Below are 19,056 nucleotides of genomic sequence, written 5' to 3' on the forward strand. Positions count from 1 at the left end.
CTTTTTAATTTATATTGGACAAACTAACTACTTTCAAGTCAAACTGAATTGCGAGCTCAAGTGCCATTAAGTGCAGCCATCAAGACATGATAAAAATTGCCAAAAGTGCTACATACAATTATAACAAAAGCCACTGTTAAATTTTTGTAATCATGATGTAGCTGAAGATATTGTTCTTTGATTGCACCAGGTCAGATGTTACGATATTACCAATAAATTCATATTTTTTTAAAAACTGAGTTTTATTCTTGTTTTAAATTGCACGCTATATACAACGTTGTAAGATTAGTCACCAATTTGTAAGCCCATATGTCACAATTTGTAAGATTGCCAACCGCCTCGGGTTGACAGGTATGCATATCGATAATCTTTTGAGCGACAAAGTATCGCGATATATCACCTTTTCAATATCTTGTCACACCTCCATTATCGACACAATTCAGAACTTATACACACAGTGCTTAAATTAATAACAACAGGTATCCACATTTCTGGAGCAATTGTGTAGGAATCTTTCATGGCGGTTGATAAACTCCAATAAATTTGCGTAGCATTTTTTTTTCCACTGGGGGAAATATGATCAAGGTTTATCCTATCTCTAACATGAAACGTACCAGGGATAGAAGGCTTAATCTGGATCCTGCCGGACGGCCGAGCATCTTCTGCAACTTGTCAAAAAGTGCTCGTTGCTCGATGCGGCGTTGCTTTTCGATTTCAGAGTGGTCTTTGCGCTGCCTCGTTTTGTGGTCGTTAGCTTCCATCTTGTGCGATACTGGTAAGGTTTCAGATTCTTGCTTTAGTCTCTCAATGGTCATTTCGTGGTTGGACTCCTCATAGGTCTCGACGTCCACGCTGGAGTCCACCTGGAGACAAAAACAAAGGCTTTAGCATGTCTTTAAAGTGCCTGTGACACGAAAAAGCATGTTTATTTCATAATACACATGGTATTTTATGCTCCTGAATGAAATGGACAGCTTGGATGTGTGAAGAAGCGATCAATATATTTATTCAATTTTTTTAATCCTGCGCTACGAAAATGACAGACTTCTGGCTTCGGTCTTGCATTGAGGAAGACGGTGCTGCGACGTGTACGGGAGAAGGAGTCCTCTTCACTATACATCCGTACTGTTTTACGAGAAAGACCAAGGATTCAGCTGATTTTGCGGATTAATTCGTCTATTTTTCGCATTACGCCAGCCAAACGGCTGCAGAGAAATCTTGCTGTACGAGGGAGATGCACGTGAGCCTTTTTGGGGTTTCAAAAGGTTCCCATTCACCGGTGGATATTGGTCAAAACAAGCCCTACTACTGTGGGACCATGGGACTTACGAGGAAGTGAGTAAACATTGTGTTTTGTATTATGTCAAATTCTGGGATAATAATAATAATAATAATACATCAAACTTGTATAGCACTTTTTTGGACACTCAAAGACGCTTTAAGTAACATAACACATACATAACATAACACATGCATTCTAACATGTAGGTGGCTTGCATTTTGTGGCTGACATGCTCCTTGTCCCCTTGGCCGACACCCGGCGGCTTGTCGCACATCCCCCCGTCGGAAGAGCACTATACTCGGCTTATTGCATTCTTCATGTGCGCGATGTTCTGTCAAATTTTCCAATCGATCAGAAAGTGCAACTTTGTGTTAAAAATAGCTGCTAATACAGCGATTACAAAGTAAACAATACAAACTTTCTTTAAATAAAGGACTACTTATGTTTGATCATGAATGGGCATGTAAAAAGCTATCCTCATACACATATTGTCATGTTAGCTGCATAACAACTGCAGCCACCCTCCTGTGAGTCACTGCTTACGACTTCGTCGTGTAGTAAAGCATTATTTTTGCCATATTCGTGTTAACCATTTGGCAGCTACACACTCTTCCGACGTCGGCCGGTTTGTCCGGCGGTCATTGTCCAGCTGCTTCCACGCAAACGAGCCCTCTGCCCTTAGCAGGGGAACGACGAGCTCTAACTTATCGCCGCCGGGCGGGTTGCCGATCGGCGAAGACAATCGACAACTCAGTCGTCATGTGAAATGATCCGGGCTAGTTATGTGCGATTTTCCGCTTCGAAGACTTTGAAACATCACTCGGTTCGGGTTAGCATGTTGGCTATCTGTCACACCTCTTGGTTTGTATACATCAGGGGTGTCCAAACTTTTTGCAAAGGGGGCCAGATTTGGTGTGGTAAAAATGTTGGGGGCCGACCTTGGCTGACGTCCTTTACGTAGAACAATATATTTAAGCAAATTTTAGCGAGCCATTCTGTGTGCCACATTTGCTTTATTTTTTTTTTTAATTAATAATTTTAACTATCTCGCAACTAGCCTTTGTCGCGTTCTCTTTCAACTCTCGGGCTATGGCGAAATACTGCTGCTGTTAAAATAAACTAGCTTCAAGTTGCTTCAATTTCTTGCTACGTATCTTCCCTGTAATCTTGTCGTACATGTCAGCGTGTCTTGTTTGGTAATATCGCCTCACATAGAACTTTTTAAAAACAGCGACTGCCTCTTTGCAAATGAGGCGGACACAGTTGTTGCGTATTTTAGTGAAGAAATAGTCCAATTTCCACCTATCCTTGAACCGTCTGCCATCGCAGTCAACTTTCTTAATTTTTGTTGTTTGTCGCCATTTTAGAAAATTGCAAGTAAAGGGTCATATGGGGTAATGTTTAGAGAGCTGCTGCCTTTTAGTGGGTAAATGAGGAGCAGCATTTAGTGTGTAAGCTACTTCACATGCTGGTAGCAGTACTGCTGACCAAGTCTGTGTGCAGGCCAGACGTTATTGATTTTATGACAGAGGCTGGGGGCCGGATTAAATTTGACCACGGGCCACATTCGGCCCCCGGGCCGGACTTTGGACATATCTGGTATACATTCTCCGAAGCCGGGGAAGGGAAATGACATAAGCCCGATTTAGGTAGCATAAAATATTGTTCGAGAGGTGCAACAGTAAAGGTGAAGTCGACAGTTTTGACCATTTTGTAGTAATTTTGCCATGTCGTCCTGAATAAATGCATTTTTATTATTTCATGTTACATTTAGCACAAGACTTTTATTTGTCATGACCATGCCATTTATTTAGCTATTGCGGGAAAATACTTGGATACAAAGAATATCCTGTAAAAATATTGGAGAGACTGAAACAATTACATTTTGCGGCTCTCTTCGTCGCGTTTTCCACGTTCTGAATAATTCCCCCTCAATGGGCTGAATAGTAAAACCGATGAGCACATTCTCCCGCTGAGGTCATCCCCCATTTGGGGACGCTAGAGCCTTTTAATGGTAGACGTGGCTAACCGGCAGATTAATAGACTAATTTCTCATCATCTGCGCTTTCCAAAATTGTTGTATATAGTCGAATTGTCTCAAAATATGATTCTAATTCACATAATACTGCTATTTAAGATTTTTTCCCCCCCCGTCGTACGCACTTTAAGAGTGCACAATGCACTTTTTCAGCACATTTTATAAGTTGGACTCACGTCACTATCGTGCTCTGCGCTGTAGTCAAGTGAGCTGTCGTCAGAGTCTTCCGCTGAACTTAGCCGCTCTTCCTTCACTGCCTGGGTTTTATTAACTGGCACGTTCCCGTTAGACTCAAACTCTTGAGCGACTTCAATTTTTGGTTCTTTCAGTTCCTCCGGTTTAGGTATCCGAAGCAGCTTAAAACCCCCTGGCAGGGTGACACCGGGTTGGTTCTGGTCTTTCACGCCCGAATTGGACGGCGGACAGATTCTGAAAGAGTAGGTACCGCTCTGGCTCAAGAAGCTGGGCGTCTTCATCGAGGACGACACTGTAAGCGAGACAGGCGGGCGGTCCACCCTTTGGAATAGGTTGATGGCGGCAAGTGGAGGTGGCTGCTTTGATGTGGGGTTTTCAGGTTCTTTTTTTACACTTGGCTGGGCCGGTCGCTGGAAGCGGCTGATAGCGGCGAGTGGGGGCGGCTGCTTCAATGTGGGGTTTTCGGGTTCTGTTTTTACACTTGGCTGGGCCGGTCTCTGAAATAAGTTGATGGCGGCGAGCGGGGGTGGCTGCCTCAACGTGGGGATTTCAGGTTCGTTTTTCTCTCTTGGCTGCTTTAATAATTGAACTGAGGAGACAAAAGGTGAAAAAACTAGATGAATTTAACCTTTCATAGGCTGCCATTGACAGCACTAGACGTGAAATCCATTTGGACCTGGAAAGCAGAGGTGTGCGAAATTTCCGATTCTTCGATTATTCGCGATTCGGCCGTAGAAGATTTGAGAAACGATTCACAAACATCCAAATTCCGATTATTGAAATATGTCAAGTAAAGCGGAAGTAAAACACACTCCGCGCGGCGCGCGGTCTTCGGGACGCAATGAGGAACTGAGCGAGAGTAGCTAAACATCATGCTCGTCATTACCCGGCCCCTCGGGTAATGCCAATGCTCAACTCACGGCTCTAGCTCAATTCATGCCGCAAGATGAAAAAACAACAACATACCTGACTGCTGCCGACAGCTGCTACAAAGTACGTCCACATACTGGCACAGTAGATATCATATTTATATAGGACTAGGTGCAAAATAGACTCGGTGGTGTTAGCAGCACATGTACAGAAAGCTAGATGCGGGCGTTAGTAAACAGCCGCCATCTTAAAGCAGTAGACTTCCCTGCAAGGCTGTTGTAGCAACCCTTCCAAGCGAACCTAATTAACTAGAAATGTCCCGATCGATCGGGATGGATCGGGTCCGATCACGTCATTTTCAAAGTATCGGAATAGGCAAAAAAATATCGGACATGCCTTTTTTTCTTATATATATGTTTTTTAATTAAATCGTTTTCTAATTGTATTTAACGTTACAGACATAATATGTTACACTCATCCAGAGTCTTTAGTTTAGGCTTCAGTTAGGGTTATCAAATTTATCCCATTAACGGCGGTATTTAAATTTTTTGTTTTTTTAATTTATCATGTTAAAATATTTAACGCAATTACCGCATGCGCTGCACGACCCCCTCACGCATTGTCGCGTTCAATCTGTAATGGCGCCATTTTACCTATATATAGAGCTAAAAGGCAGCGTGATATGGGTAGAGAATTTTGGCAGCCTTTGTAGCCTTTTTTAAATTGGCTAAAGCCTTACAATCCCTCTCCCTGCGATTAGAAATATTGTGGGAAACAATGTGGGGAAGAAAGATAGTAGTTGATCTTTTTCTTAACACCATGTGTTATTTTCCAACGCAGAGAAGATATATCAATTGGTGCCACTATGCACAGTCATGGGTGCACTTCCCATCATGCATTAGGGCAGAACCGTTAAATGGCTACAGTATCATTTACTGAAAGCTCAACAAATGCAATATTTAGTCACAATATAAAAAGTCACATTTATCCTTTGAGAATTGCAAGTCTTTCTATCCGTGGATCCCTCTCACAGAAAGAATGTTAATAATGTAAATGCCATCTTGAGGATTTATTGTCATAATAAATACAGTACTTATGTACTGTATGTTGAATGTATATATTCGTCCGAGTTTTATTCATTTTTTTCTTAATGCATTGCCAAAATGTATATGATCAGGAAAAATTATCGGGAATGATTGGAATTGAATTGGGAGCAAAAAAAAAAATCGGATCGGGAAATATCGGGATCGGCAGATAATCAAACTAAGACGATCGGGATCGGATCGGGAGCAAAAAAACATGATCGGAACAACCCTATAATTAACTTTTTATCTAAAATGCTCCTAAATCGGTAAAATATTGACTTGAATCTATCTTAAAAATAGTTTTAAAACGTTCACATGTCGAAAGTAGACAAAAGGGAAATTAGAATAACGGGAGCAATTTTAACAACTTTAACGGTTGATTCACAACATTAAATTAATTGAATGTAGTCTAAAGCTGCGGATACAGAATGGGGATTTGAGTATATTATTTATTGTTTTTAACTGTTAACTTGATACTGAAATAGTCATTTATTTAAGCCAGTGAGGCTTTTTTTTTTTTTTTTTTTTTTTAAAAAACAGTTTTTGTAACTAATGTACAAAACATTAAAAGCAGCTAATAGCAGGGGCGGGGTCATCAATAATTGATTTATAATCGAATCGTAGCCTCTGAATCGTAATCGTAATCCAATCGTTAGGTGCCCAAAATTCACACCTCTACTTGAAAGGCTGGCAGCGAATAACTGAAAAATGAGTATTCACATCCAGTTATGCCGGTTTAAATGAAATGGATATCTAATGTTGTCAATGGTAGGCAGTGAGTTACATAAAAAAAAAATAATAATAATAAAAAAAAAATCTAACATACAAAGCGGATGCGACTTGATATCAGAGGTGTTCTTCGCTGACATCATCAGGGGTAGCAGTTTGCTTGTAACTTTCAAGTTTTGACTGACAGGTTTTGATGGTTCACTGTGCGGAGTGGTGGCAGGGGTGGTCACGGTTGAAGTGGCTGTAGAAGCAGCCGCGGTTGAGGTGGCTGTAGGGGCGGCCGTGGTTGAGGTGACGGCGGTTGTTGGGTGTGCCGCGGCAGAGGTAGAGGGAGAAGTGCGGCTCAACCTGCGAGTGAGGTCAGGGCGAGGGATCAACCTGCCTGTGGCGTACGCCGCGAGGCGGTTGGCTGGGTGCAGTGAACCCATGCTGCCTAGCAACAGGTTAACATTGCCGTAAGTTTTGCCATTCACCTGTTCAAAGATTGAAAAATAACGCATATATTAAAAAGGTGAAAATACTAGAACAGTTGATCGCCATTGTTTTATGCAGCTTAAATTTAAAATCACAACGGATGGAAAGTTCCATAGTCGAACCTGTATGAGGTCCGAAGTTTCGCTGTTAACTGGTTTGGTCCTGGCTATCATCAGACCAGCGGGCAACACACCACCTAGGAAAGGCTTGACTTGGGTGAGCCGCACAGGTTCCGCCACGTCCTGCCGTTCCTTAATAGTGCTCTGCTCAACCGCCAAGTCACTCGGGTTTTCTACTCGGCTGATGCGTACCTGAAAGACACAGCGTCAATTCGTAAACTGCCGCTGCTTGTGTTTGCTTTTAAACTTGCACCTGTGTAATTAAGGCAAACTTCTCAAATAGTGGTGGCGCACGTGACCTTGAGGAAACACACATCCACACCCACTCAGTAGGTGGCAGTGGCGCTCTCATTTTCCGAGTGAGCACATTATTTTTGAACCAAACAAGAGCACACAGCAAAGAGAACTGAAGAGCTAGACGAGGATTGTGACAAAGTAGTGCTGCAATGATTATTCGATTAACTCGAGTAATTCGATTAGAAAAAAAGATTGAAATTAAATTTTGCTGCTTCGAGAATTTGTATAATTAAAGTGGCGTTGTAATGGTTTGTTTTGAAAGTGCATTTAGTTTTATTGATTTGGGTGGATACACTGCCCTCTAGTGGCAACAGTGAATATGACATAACTTATTTCACATGGCTGAATCCAGCTGCTCCCTGTTAAGACCGACATAAGCTAAGTTTGTGTTTGAGCTAATGTGTTTTTGAATGCATTTGTAATTCAGTTAATAGTTATATTTGGGAATATGAGTTTGAACTAGGGCTACAGCTATCGAATATTTTAGTAATCGAGTAATCGACTGAAAATTCTATCGATTAATCGAGTAATCAGATAAAACAAATATATTTTTAGGTGAAGAGCAATTATAAATATACATGAGAAAACAAGCCATTTCATCTTGAACCATTTTCAGCCAATCAATGTCTTTATTTTCGATGTATATTGTTGAAAACAGCCAACAATTGCATCTCAGATGTAACTAGAATAAAAATAAAAAAAAAAACTAATTCACTGCTTTCACTCAAAAAACTTTTAGATCTTATTAAAAAAAAATACCTAAAAATGCCGTTACGCTTCATTACACATCACTTAAAAGTTAGGATTTTTCCCACGTGTTTCAATTGAATTTCTATTTGTGTCAAGCCATTTTTAAGTTCTAGTTAAGTTTTAAGTTAGTCTAAACTGTAAGTCCTGATAAAGGATTTTGAGTTTTTGCAGTCTTTAAAATAAATGTACGATACAGGCTGTATTGGAGCACATTAGGGACCAGTGCTACTTGGTGTTTTATCCAGCCGTGACTACTGAGCTAAAATTGATCGTTAGCATTATTAAGTTCTTATTTTACACCCTCATCACTCCACAATGCCATGTTATGGTAAGGCCTGTATGTAAGACACGTTAGCCATGCATCGACAGTGGTCATAATTAATAGAAACCTAGCCCTCCGCAGGGCTAACGTTACGTGAGCTAGTAGTGACAGTAACGTTAATCTTATTTATTAGCGCTCTTTATTAGCGCTTAGCGCTCTACTGCTTTAAGATGGCGGCTGTTTACTAACGCTGCCCACACGCGGCCGAGTCTGTCATTCTGCATCTAGTTCAACATACATGTGATCTCTATGAGACGCATCAGACGCTACCTGCTACCAACGTAGCATCGTGCGGGCAAGTATTTAACAACGTTGGCGTCGTTTGTAGCGGCTGTCGGCTGCAGTAAGTTGTTTTTTTTTTCCCTTCTTCCTCTCCGCACGTGACATCAGCGCGTTGTCCCGCATTAAAAGTAGTCCGTATTGTATTCGTTTCAGCTCTAGTTTAAACCATTTGTTTAAAAAAAAAAGAAGTTCACATTTTATAGCATTTAAGCTAGCGGGCTTTTGCTATGAACGATAACTAATTGTTCTTTGGTCTAATTAGATCCTCATTTATTTATTTTTTTATACCATTTGAGGCTCAGCTTAGGTATTTTAATTTTTATGTTCCTTGTGTGATTACTCGATTATTCGAACTAACTAGTTCATCGATTGATCGACTACTAAAATAATCAAGACCTGCAGCTCTATGACAAAGCGTATGTAGCGTTTGGCTTTTCACTTTTAATACAGTAGATGAGGAAAGACCAGTCTGTTTACTGTGTCTAAAAATGTTTCTAGCGGACAGTGGGAGGCCAAATCAATTAAAACGTTACTTAAAGACATTAGATCCCGATCACATTGATAAGCCGCTTGATTGTTTTTTAGCGAAAACGTGCCGAATATTGCCAACAACTGTCCCGCTTTGTTTCGCAGTGTTACATCAGTAAACCAGCGAGCACTGTTAGCATGCTCGGCGCAAAATAACCCCACGCAAAGGAGCCGATACTGCCTACAGCAAAAATAAAAACTGTCCCCCTGCCCAATGACACTGTCGTTTCTGTTCTATTTTTTTTTTCGGTCAAATTGTTTGGCATATTGTCTTCGTAATCTTGCTCATCCATTTGAATGTATTATATTTAAGTGATTTTATTCAATTTTATTTTTCAGTATCAAATGGTGAAAAAAAATGCACCTTGAGAGTAAAGTTTGGATGTTTTTATTCAGACAAATTGGTACGCTTTAAGTCTTTTCTGTTACAAACAAAACAATGTTAATTAAGTTATACTTTATTCTAAGGTGATCTACATTACTTTCTACCTTTAATATAAAAAGGACACAATGCAATGATGAGGAGGTGTACTTGTAATAATAATAATTTTAGAGACAAATGGTACTTTTCAAGGTGGCCGGAGAGACATTGGGGGGGCACGAAATGATTACATCTCCTTTGCAATAGAAAATAAATCGCGAAGCATAGAAGTACCGTGTTTTTCGGACTAAGTTGCAAGTTTTTTTTTTTTTTTCTCTCCATAGTTTGGCTGAGGGTGCGACTTATACTCCGGAACGACTTATGTGTGAAATTATTAACACATTTTTATATCATTTCACATGTTATTTTGGCGGCGGTTCCCTGATGTTTTGGGGTTGCTTTGCTACCACTGGCACTGACTGCTTGACCGTGTGCATGGCAATATGAAGTCTGAAGTAGGCCTGTCGCGACAACACATTTTAGTAGGTGATATATTGTCTTATAAATTATTGCGATGTGCGATATTATTGCCTGTTTATTTTTTTATTTTTTTAAATTCAAACACGAATGTAGTGACAATACATCCTAATAAATCACATATTGAAATGCAATAAATTGGTATTCTTAAATAATACAAACTATTTTAAAATGTATAAATTAGGGCTGTCAAACGATTGAAAATTTTAATCGAGTTAATCACAGCTTAAAAATTAATTACTCGTAATTAATCGCAATTCAAACCATCTATAAAATATGCCATATTTTTCTGTAAATTATTGTTGGAATGGAAAGATAAGACAAGACGGATATGTACATTCAACATACTGCACGTAAGTACTGTATTTGTTTAATATAACAATAAATCAACAAGATGGCATTAACATTAACATCAATCGATCCATGGATAGAAAGACTTTTAGATCTTAAAAGATAAAAGTTAGTACAAGTTATAGAAATTTTATATCAAAATCCCTCTTCATGTTTTCGGTTTAATAAAATTTGTAAAATTTTCAATAAAAAAAAAACAAACTAGTAGCTCGCCAGATGTCAATAATTACACAGTTCTTGTGCCTAAACCCATAAAATCAGTCGCACCAAAGCGCCAGCAGAGGGAGACAAAAAACACAAGTAACAAGTGGACATGACACTGTGCTGTCATTTTAATCTGTTTGAGCGGGGCATGTGCGTTAATTGCTTATTTAGTTTTTGTTTTTAAACATTTTGTAATTTACAACATACTAATTGGAATCGAATTTAAAAAGGCCTGAAGAGTTGTAAAAATTCTCACCCTGTAGATGAGGTTGGACCCACTGGGCTTTTGGATGAAGATCTTTGTGACAGGGTGGATGTAATACGGGCCAATATTGAAGGGCTCGGACAGATTATCCTGATTCAGCCGCATGCACAACTTCTCCAGGACCACTGCTCGGTCTTCCTTCCAGTGGCACACTGACTGGATCTCAATTTGTTTTTTAATCGGAACAGGCGGCATCTGTTTGGAAACTGTGACTTTGCACAAGAACCCATGGAGTTACATTACTTAAAAAAAAAAAAAAATGCACGACGCAACATTATAATAATCCTTACCAGGCTCTTCCGCTGAGCTGCAGGGGTTTTTGGACCTTCTGTGAGGCCGACTCCGAATCTTGGAATTAGCTTCCATCATGTGTAGAAAATCGGGATCAAGAGTAGGTTGAGGAGGCGGTTTGCTGTTGAAAGCGCGCACCCTCGCGCACGTCATAAAGCTCTCCAGGTACCTGTAGACTGGATCCTTCTCCTCTTCTCGAATCTGCAATGACCGGTTGTTAAGGTTGTTCATTTAAAGTAAAGTTCACGAAATTTTGGGATTTGCGTTCCTTTACCGAATACGGCTTGCGAGACGTTGCAGGAACCACCTTCGGGTTTTCAGGTAGAAAGAGTGGCTCTGGATCCATGTCGAAAATGTTGCGATGCCACAGTTTACTGACCTGCAAACTTGAATGAGGCTTGGGCTGCTGATTCGTTTCTATTTACAGAAAAAAAAAACAATCAAGAATGAATATTAGCTCTTCTGTTGTTTGCTACAGTGGCACTGCCAACACTCATTGCATGTTATCACGAGTTCCTTCACCTTTTTGCCCGCCATCCTGCGTTGTCAGATTGGAACAGCTGCAATCAAACATGCATTCGGGCCTGCGACAGTGATCTGTGCCAATATTTGGATAATAGAGGCTTAAGCATATGCAACCCAGTCGGCAGAACTCTTGACCACATTCTGGTCCCTCCACTCTCCTAATTGTAATTGAGGGAGATTCCGGGTATGGCACCTAGTTAAAAAGCAGGAGAGAGAGAAGGTCTCAAGGTCTTTTCTGGTAGAAGTACCTGGGCTTCACCTTGGTGAGACTGATTATGTTCATTATTATTCATTTATGAAATAACATTAAAACTAGATATGTCCCGATCGATCGGGTCCAATCACGTCATCTTCCAAGTATCGGATTCGGCAAAAAAATATCGGCCATGCATTTTTTAAATATATATATATTTCTTGATATATATATATATATATATATATATATATATATATATATATATTTTTTTTTTTCATTTAAATCGTTTTCTAATTGTATTTAACGTTACAGACATGATATGTTACACTCATCCAGAGTCTTTAGTTTAGGCTTAAGGTAGGGTTATCAAATTTATCCCGATAACGGCGGTAATTAATTTTAAAAAAAATGTATCACATTAAAATATTTAACACAATTAATGCATGCACTGCACGACCCACTCGAACATTGTCGCGCTCAATCTGTAATGGCGCTGTTTTACCTATATAGAGAGATAAAAGGCAGTGTAAAATGGGTAGAGTGAATTTTGGCAGCCTTTGGAGCCTTTTTTTAATTGGCTAAAGCATTACAATCCCTCTCCCTACGATTAGAAATATCATGGGAAGCAATGTGGGAAAGCAATGTAGCAATTGATCTTTTTCTTAACACCTTCTGTTATTTCCCACGTATTTGATACACTGCCAATGGGAAAACCCATTGGTAGTGTATCAAATACTTGTTCTCCCCACTGTATATCAATTGGTAGCACTACGCACAGTCATGGTTCCACTTCCCATCATGCATTTGGGCATGGCTACAGTATCATTTACTGAAAGCTCAACAAATACACTAGATGGCAATATTTAGTCACAATATACAAAGTCACAAGTCTTTCTATCCGTGGATCCCTCTCACAGAAAGAATGTTAATAATGTAAATGCCATCTTGAGGATTTATTGTCATGATAAACAAATACAGTACTTATGTACTGTATGTTGAATGTATATATTCGTCTGAGTTTTATTCATTTTTTTCTTAATGCATTGCCAAAATGTATATGATCGGGAAAAATTATCGGGAATGATTGAAATTGAATCGGGAGCTAAAAAAAAGCAATTGGATCGGGAAATATCGGCATCGGCAGATACTCAAACTAAAACGATCGGGATCAGATCGGGAGCAAAAAAACATGATCGGAACAACACTACTTTTCGTCATTGCTTGTGGTGTCACTCAGATTTTTTTCCCCATTTTTTTGTTTGCAAATGCTGTTAACCAGCCATTTTTCATGTTTGAAGTGTCATCTTTTAACCGCAAGTTTGCATTTTGGAAAAGACTGCCCATGTTTTAATAGCAGGCTAAAGTAAGTTGTCTTTTTTCCCTATTAGTCTCAATGTAGCAATGCTAACGTTTCCAGTGTTTAATATAGATGTATTTCATAATTTTGTATGTGTGAACTGTAATTCTACAGCGTGTTGTTGACCAATAAACATCTGGACACAACAAATGGAGTCTCATATGTCATCTACATGCACGCACAAATGTATGCACGCACGCGGTGATAAAATGCAGCCTTGAAAATTAACTAGGGCTGTCCCAAACGACTAATTTTCTCCCGATTAGTCAGCCGACTATTTTTACGATTAGTCGACTAATCTAATAATTAAAAAATGTTTTAATTTTTTTTTTTTTTTTTTTTAACTAATTTAGCAACGAAATTTTTGTTGACGCTTATCAATTCACAAAAAACTACTGGAACACTTAAATTATTTATTAAAGTACAAATAAACACATAAATAACAATAATAAATCACAAATAAACAATGAGTTCAAATGCTGATAGAATTAACTAGTGCAAAAGAATGGAATGTAAACAGATTCAGAACACTGACTTCGCCTTTCCAACATGATAAAAACACCTAGCATTAATAGTATAGCATAGTACTATATATAATAGTATTATAATAATTATAATAATTATTCATTGCCAATCAGATTTTTCATAAAGGGTGTCATTTTAAAGGCTTAGTGTAGAATCTGAATTCTGAAGTATGTGGGATTAACTTCAGAAATCGCTATTTATATGACGAACATGACATGCTTTGATTTTGAAATGTTCACCGGAAGTACGTTCGCTAAACCGCTAACTTCAGCTTTACATTCCACAAAAAAAGCACTTTTTGTCATTGCATGTAGTGTCAATAATAGATTTTTTTGGTCATTTTTTTCGTTTGCAAATGTTGTTAACCAGCGATTTTTCATGTCAGAAGTGTCACCTTTTAACCGTAAGTTTGCTTTCACGAGACGACTGCCAAAGTTTTATAGCAGGCTAAAGTAAGTTTCCTTTTTCCCCCCATTCACTTCAGTGTAGCGGTGCTAACGTTACAGTGTTTAATATAGATGTGTTTTCTTATTTTGTATGTCTGAACTTTAATACTACAGCGTGTTGATAAGAGAAAGGAACTCGAGACTCATATGCCATCAGCACGCACGCATCATGTATGCATGCACGCACCAATGTATGCACGCACGCACGTGCGCAGCTATAGAAGGCAGCCGTGAAAATTACCGCCCTCATTTTTATTTGCCCTGCGATAAATGGACTCATTGCATATCGTGACAGGCTTAGCAACTTCAATAAAACGTCATTAGTTAGTTAGATTGACTAACAAACTGGGTGACAGCGCTTTGGGTGTTTATTCACGGCCGACGTGCAGCCAAGCTTGGCATTGAAGAGACAGGACACAAGAGTGTTCCCTCCTTTGTTTCTTTGAAATAAGTCAATGTTTTGGACACACTGGTGCGCTTTTTTGGCTTTGTGCCGCTTTCCCCGCTTGCATACAGAGCGTCAAACATTCTGAACTTTCCACGCATATATTTTTTAACCCTTCATTAACCGTCGACGGGATGTTGTGCTCGTCGACGGATTTACGTCGTCGACTAGTCGGGACAGCTCTAAAATTAACACCCTCATTTTTATTTACCTTGCGATAACTGGACTCATTGCATATCGCGACAGGCTTAGCAACTTCGATAAAAAATGTCGTTAGTTAGTTAAATGGACTTATGACCCCCCCCCCCTAAAAATGTTCTCCTCGGATCTACACAATTCACGTAGGTCACACTTTTTGACTTCAAAACGGCGAATTTCGCCGAAAGGTGAGTTATTTTCATGCCTGAAATATGACATTAGCATTCAGTAATGTCCATAATAGTGTCATGTCATTGTTATGACTGTGTTATGATAGTCTTATGACGCCGCTGTCAAATAAAGTGTTACCTATTGACACAAATAAATCAACTAATACAGTGGGGCAAATAAGTATTTAGTCAACAACTAATTGTGCAAGTTCTCCCACTTGAAAATATTAGAGAGGCCTGTAATGCAACATGGGTAAACCTCAACCATGAGAGACAGAATATGGAAAAAAGAAAAAACAAAAACAGAAAAATCACATTGTTTGATTTTTAAAGAATTCATTTGCAAATCATGGTGGAAAATAAGTATTTGGTCTATATCAAAAGTTCATCCCAATACTTTGTTATGTACCCTTTGTTGGCAATAACGGAGGCCAAACGTTTTCTGCAACTCGTCACAAGCTTTTCAAACAGTGTTGCTGGTATTTTGGCCCATTCCTCCATGCAGATCACCTCTAGAGCAGTGATGTTTTGGGGCTGTCGTTGGGCAACACTGACTTTCGGAGAAGATGCATTTTGCGTAGTTGGTAACAAGGAATCCGAACTTTTAACAGCATGTCTGCCGCACGAGCGCACGCACGTGCACGCGAGGCGATAAATCGCAGCGGCAAAATTACAGCCTTCATTTTTATTTATCGTGTAATAAATGGAATTATTGCATATTGCGACAGGCTAAGCTGCAGGATTCAAAATGAAGGAAAAAAGTAGCGGCTTATAGTCAGAAAATTACGATAATTTCCTAAATTTGTGGCAAATTTACACATTGGGATCGCTGGGAGTTTAGTCGGTACCTCTCTCGTCCGCATCGCAGTTAAAGAGGTCAACACTCGGTACGGCGATAGTTGCGTTCGGGTGTAACCATGGCTGACGACATCCTCCTCCATCTCCAACAGTTGATGCTGGACTTTGAGTTGAGCGGCTGTTTTAAATCTAAGAGATGGGAAGAAGTAGGATTATAAACATATGCTCGAGACTTTTGAAGAACAGCAAAGAAGAGACACTTGTCAGAAAACCAGGAATTGATGCTATTATTAAAAATGTAACTGGTAGCAAAAAAAAAAAAAGTTGTTACCTATGGTTCCTAGCAGAACTACTAATGGCAACGGCCGCATCACTCGGCAGTTGCGGAGCCGGCGAAGTCAAAGCGGCGTACAGCAGCGGCTTAAAGGGAAGTTGGTGAGGGCTGCGGTTGTTGGCGCTGCTGATTTTGCGTTGCTGGAGTGCACTGTCCAGCGTCTTCACGTAGCTGGCGCTTTTAGCGGGCAACTCGTAAGCCACGGCAGACTCGGGGCTGGTGGAAAAATTGTCGGCTCGCTCGCTGATGTGCTGAGCTTCATTTTCCAGATATTCGTCCAGCATGTTGCTGCAGAAGGCTGATAGGTTCTTCTGAGAGGCTGAAAACAGAAATAAAAATGTCAGATTTAGAAGCTAATACAGGAATCAGGAAAAGAATGAAGCGACCTCACCATCGCTCGCCTGCTGGCTTTGAACAAACTTGTTCTTCCAACCCTTTATTTTGGTCATGTCACTTGTTTTTCCTGTTCGGGAGATGAAAGCCAATCCCTCCCCTACAAATAAAAGGTGGCATTAAACTACAATTGTCACAATGCTGTGTCAATTACTACTGGTAGGGGTGCATCCACTTTTTAAAATTAACCCTTTAACAACAGACAGACAAAGTTGGTTGTTAGTCTGTATTTCCCAGATGTGTCTGACTTACCTTCATGGTCCCTCCCTGGCAGATTGAGTGGCGGCAGAGGCAGGCGAACCCCCAGGTATTGGAGGTCAATAGGCTGGCTGGAGTCCAGGGAGTTTAACTTCAAGCCCACTGAATGAAAATACCAGGCATTTTAGATTTTATTAGTATTTTTATTGTGAAACAAAATTTCTAAATGTTGTCAACTTACCCTCTTGCAGCACAGGGTGGATCACCTGTCTGTGCTTGAACAATTTGAGGTCTTCTAGTAATAAGGCTTCCAGACGAGCGATCTTCTCCTCATCTGTCTCTTGAACAACTGCTTCTGGAGTCTCCTCTGTGGCCTCTTCTGTCAAATGTTACATGATTAGATTTCTGAGCTGACAATTCAGCTGTATAACAATTCAAGGGCTTAGTACCAGGTTCCACATGCGGTTCAGAAGTCGTCAAGCAGGAATCAGGTGATACCAGCGAGGTCATATAATCTGGCGAGGATTGAATGTGACTCTCCATAGCCTCCTGTTGCGGAAAAAAAAGCAGCCCAGCTTAAAGCAACACTAAGTAACTTTTCAACCTTGAAGAGATATTTTCATAACATTTGTGATGATATGTTGACTGACAACTACCGTAATTTTTGCACTATAAGGCGCACCTACGGTGGCCGAGAGGTGTCAGGCGAAATGCAAAGTCCAAACACTTTGCAAATAGAAAAAGCATGAACCCCAATTGCAAACGCTTTGCAAAGATAAAAAGCACGAATGCTAACTGCCACAACACGATCCCCAATTCCTAAAGCGCGATCGCAAATTAGCAAAAGCACGAACCCCAATTGCCACAACACAGCAGTGAATGGCTCGCAGCACGAATGCAAATTGCCACAACACAATCTGTGTACAGTGAAAAACATGTTGGCGCTATTACACACCCCTGTTTAAGGCCACTGTTGATAGGGAATGGGCCAGAGAGAAAGTTTTGGTGGCATACTCTGCCAACCATTCCATCATGGAGGCCACGGACTAAGGCGACAAAGTCTGGTGGACAACCATACCGTGCAAGTACTGCCCACATTGCAGGGCGGGGTACTTTGTCAAAGGCCTTTTTTAGGTCCCAGAAGATGAGCAGCAGTGGTCGTTGTTGCTCACGGCTCTTCTCTTGTAACTGCCGGGCACAGAAGATCATGTCTATTGTCCCACGGGTAGGTCGAAAACCGCACTGGGACTCTGGAAGGACGTCTTCTGCCAAGATGAGGAGGCGGTCAAGGAGAATGCGGGCAAAGATCTTGCTAGCGATGCTTAACAAAGAGATGCCACGGTAGTTGTTGCAGTTCTCTCTGTCACCTTTTTTAAATATGGTGATGATGTTTGCATCGCGGAAGTCATTTGGCAGGGTCTTTGTTTCCCATATTTTCAGAATCAGGTGAAAAAGGTGGTTTCTCAACTCAGGGCCACTTTGAGTGAGGAGTTCCAAAGGGCTATTGTCAGGTCCTGGGGCTTTACCTGGTTTCATTCGTTTCAGTGCGTTGTTGAAGTCTTGGATTGAGGGTGGTACTGACATCCAGTATTGGACTGGGTGCTGCGGGGTCATTCTCAAGAGGTCATTAGGGGTATCAGCTTGATCGTTGAGAAGGTTCTCAAAATGGGACTTCCATCTTGCCAGGATGCCCTCACTGTTGGTTATGAGAGTGGCCCCATCTGTGTCCTTTAGGCCACCCACTGATGATCGTGTGGGACCAAAAATTTCTTTCGTGGCTGCATAATAGCGGCGCAGGTCTCGCTGGTCAGCGTAGTTTTGAGTTTCTTCAGCTTTTCTTTGCCACCAGGTGTTTTGGGCGTCCCTGATTCCCCTTTGGCAATCTGCTACAGCTTCTTTGTATGCTTGTTTGTTCTCAGCTGTATGTTGGTTCTCTAGTGTTAGTCGTGCCTGACGCTTGGCTTCAATGAGAAGAGAAATTGTTCTGTCATTCTCATCGAACCAATCCCGCTGTTTCCTCTTCCTGAATCCTAAGGTTTCTGTTGCTGCCCGGATTATGGCATCTCTAAGGCTGGTCCAGCGATCGTCTACTGTAGCCTCGACTGCAGGTTCTGCTAGATGTCTTTCACAAGCTGCTTTGTAATCTTGTGCCAACAGTGGATCTTGGAGTTTACCACAGTCAAAGCGGGAATTTGGCTTGCTGTCAGGTGTCCTTCTGGTTGGTTTTCGAATTTTGAAATTAAATCGGGAAAGTAGGAGTCTGTGATCTGTCCAGCAGTCGTCCGCCCCGGGCATAGATCTAGTAATGCAAATGTCTGCTTTGTCTCTTGCCCTGGTCAGGACATAGTCTAATATGTGCCAGTGTTTGGATCGCGGATGTCTCCATGTTGTCTTTTGCCGGTTCGGTAGTCTGAACATAGTGTTTGTCACAACGAGTGACATCATTCATCATCATCATTTTTTTAACCAATTTACAATAACACAGTAAGAA

The 19,056-nt window shown here is 40.6% G+C and overlaps 1 protein-coding gene across 7 annotated transcripts in view; it reads right to left on the reverse strand.

Moving 5' to 3' along the window:
* The window catches only part of magl (MAX dimerization protein MGA-like), a 48,287-nt gene that overhangs the window by 10,220 nt on the left and 19,011 nt on the right, over window positions 1–19,056 (reverse strand). For 4 of the 7 annotated variants that reach the window (XM_057822688.1, XM_057822690.1, XM_057822686.1 and 1 more), the window contains exons 4-17: window positions 17,015–17,114; window positions 16,807–16,944; window positions 16,620–16,727; window positions 16,366–16,467; window positions 15,972–16,293; window positions 15,691–15,829; window positions 11,503–11,698; window positions 11,255–11,397; window positions 10,980–11,181; window positions 10,681–10,901; window positions 6,796–6,984; window positions 6,297–6,672; window positions 3,497–4,104; window positions 615–863 (exon numbers count right to left, since the gene is read on the reverse strand). In XM_057822688.1, coding sequence (XP_057678671.1) covers window positions 615–863; window positions 3,497–4,104; window positions 6,297–6,672; window positions 6,796–6,984; window positions 10,681–10,901; window positions 10,980–11,181; window positions 11,255–11,397; window positions 11,503–11,698; window positions 15,691–15,829; window positions 15,972–16,293; window positions 16,366–16,467; window positions 16,620–16,727; window positions 16,807–16,944; window positions 17,015–17,114 — 3,093 coding nt within the window. The remainder of the gene's footprint in view (window positions 1–614; window positions 864–3,496; window positions 4,105–6,296; window positions 6,673–6,795; window positions 6,985–10,680; window positions 10,902–10,979; window positions 11,182–11,254; window positions 11,398–11,502; window positions 11,699–15,690; window positions 15,830–15,971; window positions 16,294–16,365; window positions 16,468–16,619; window positions 16,728–16,806; window positions 16,945–17,014; window positions 17,115–19,056) is intronic. The other 3 variants (XM_057822692.1, XM_057822689.1, XM_057822691.1) reach the window with 3 other exon arrangements.

The sequence above is a fragment of the Corythoichthys intestinalis genome, chromosome 19 (genome assembly GCF_030265065.1).
Source record: "Corythoichthys intestinalis isolate RoL2023-P3 chromosome 19, ASM3026506v1, whole genome shotgun sequence".
NCBI lineage: Eukaryota > Metazoa > Chordata > Actinopteri > Syngnathiformes > Syngnathidae > Corythoichthys > Corythoichthys intestinalis.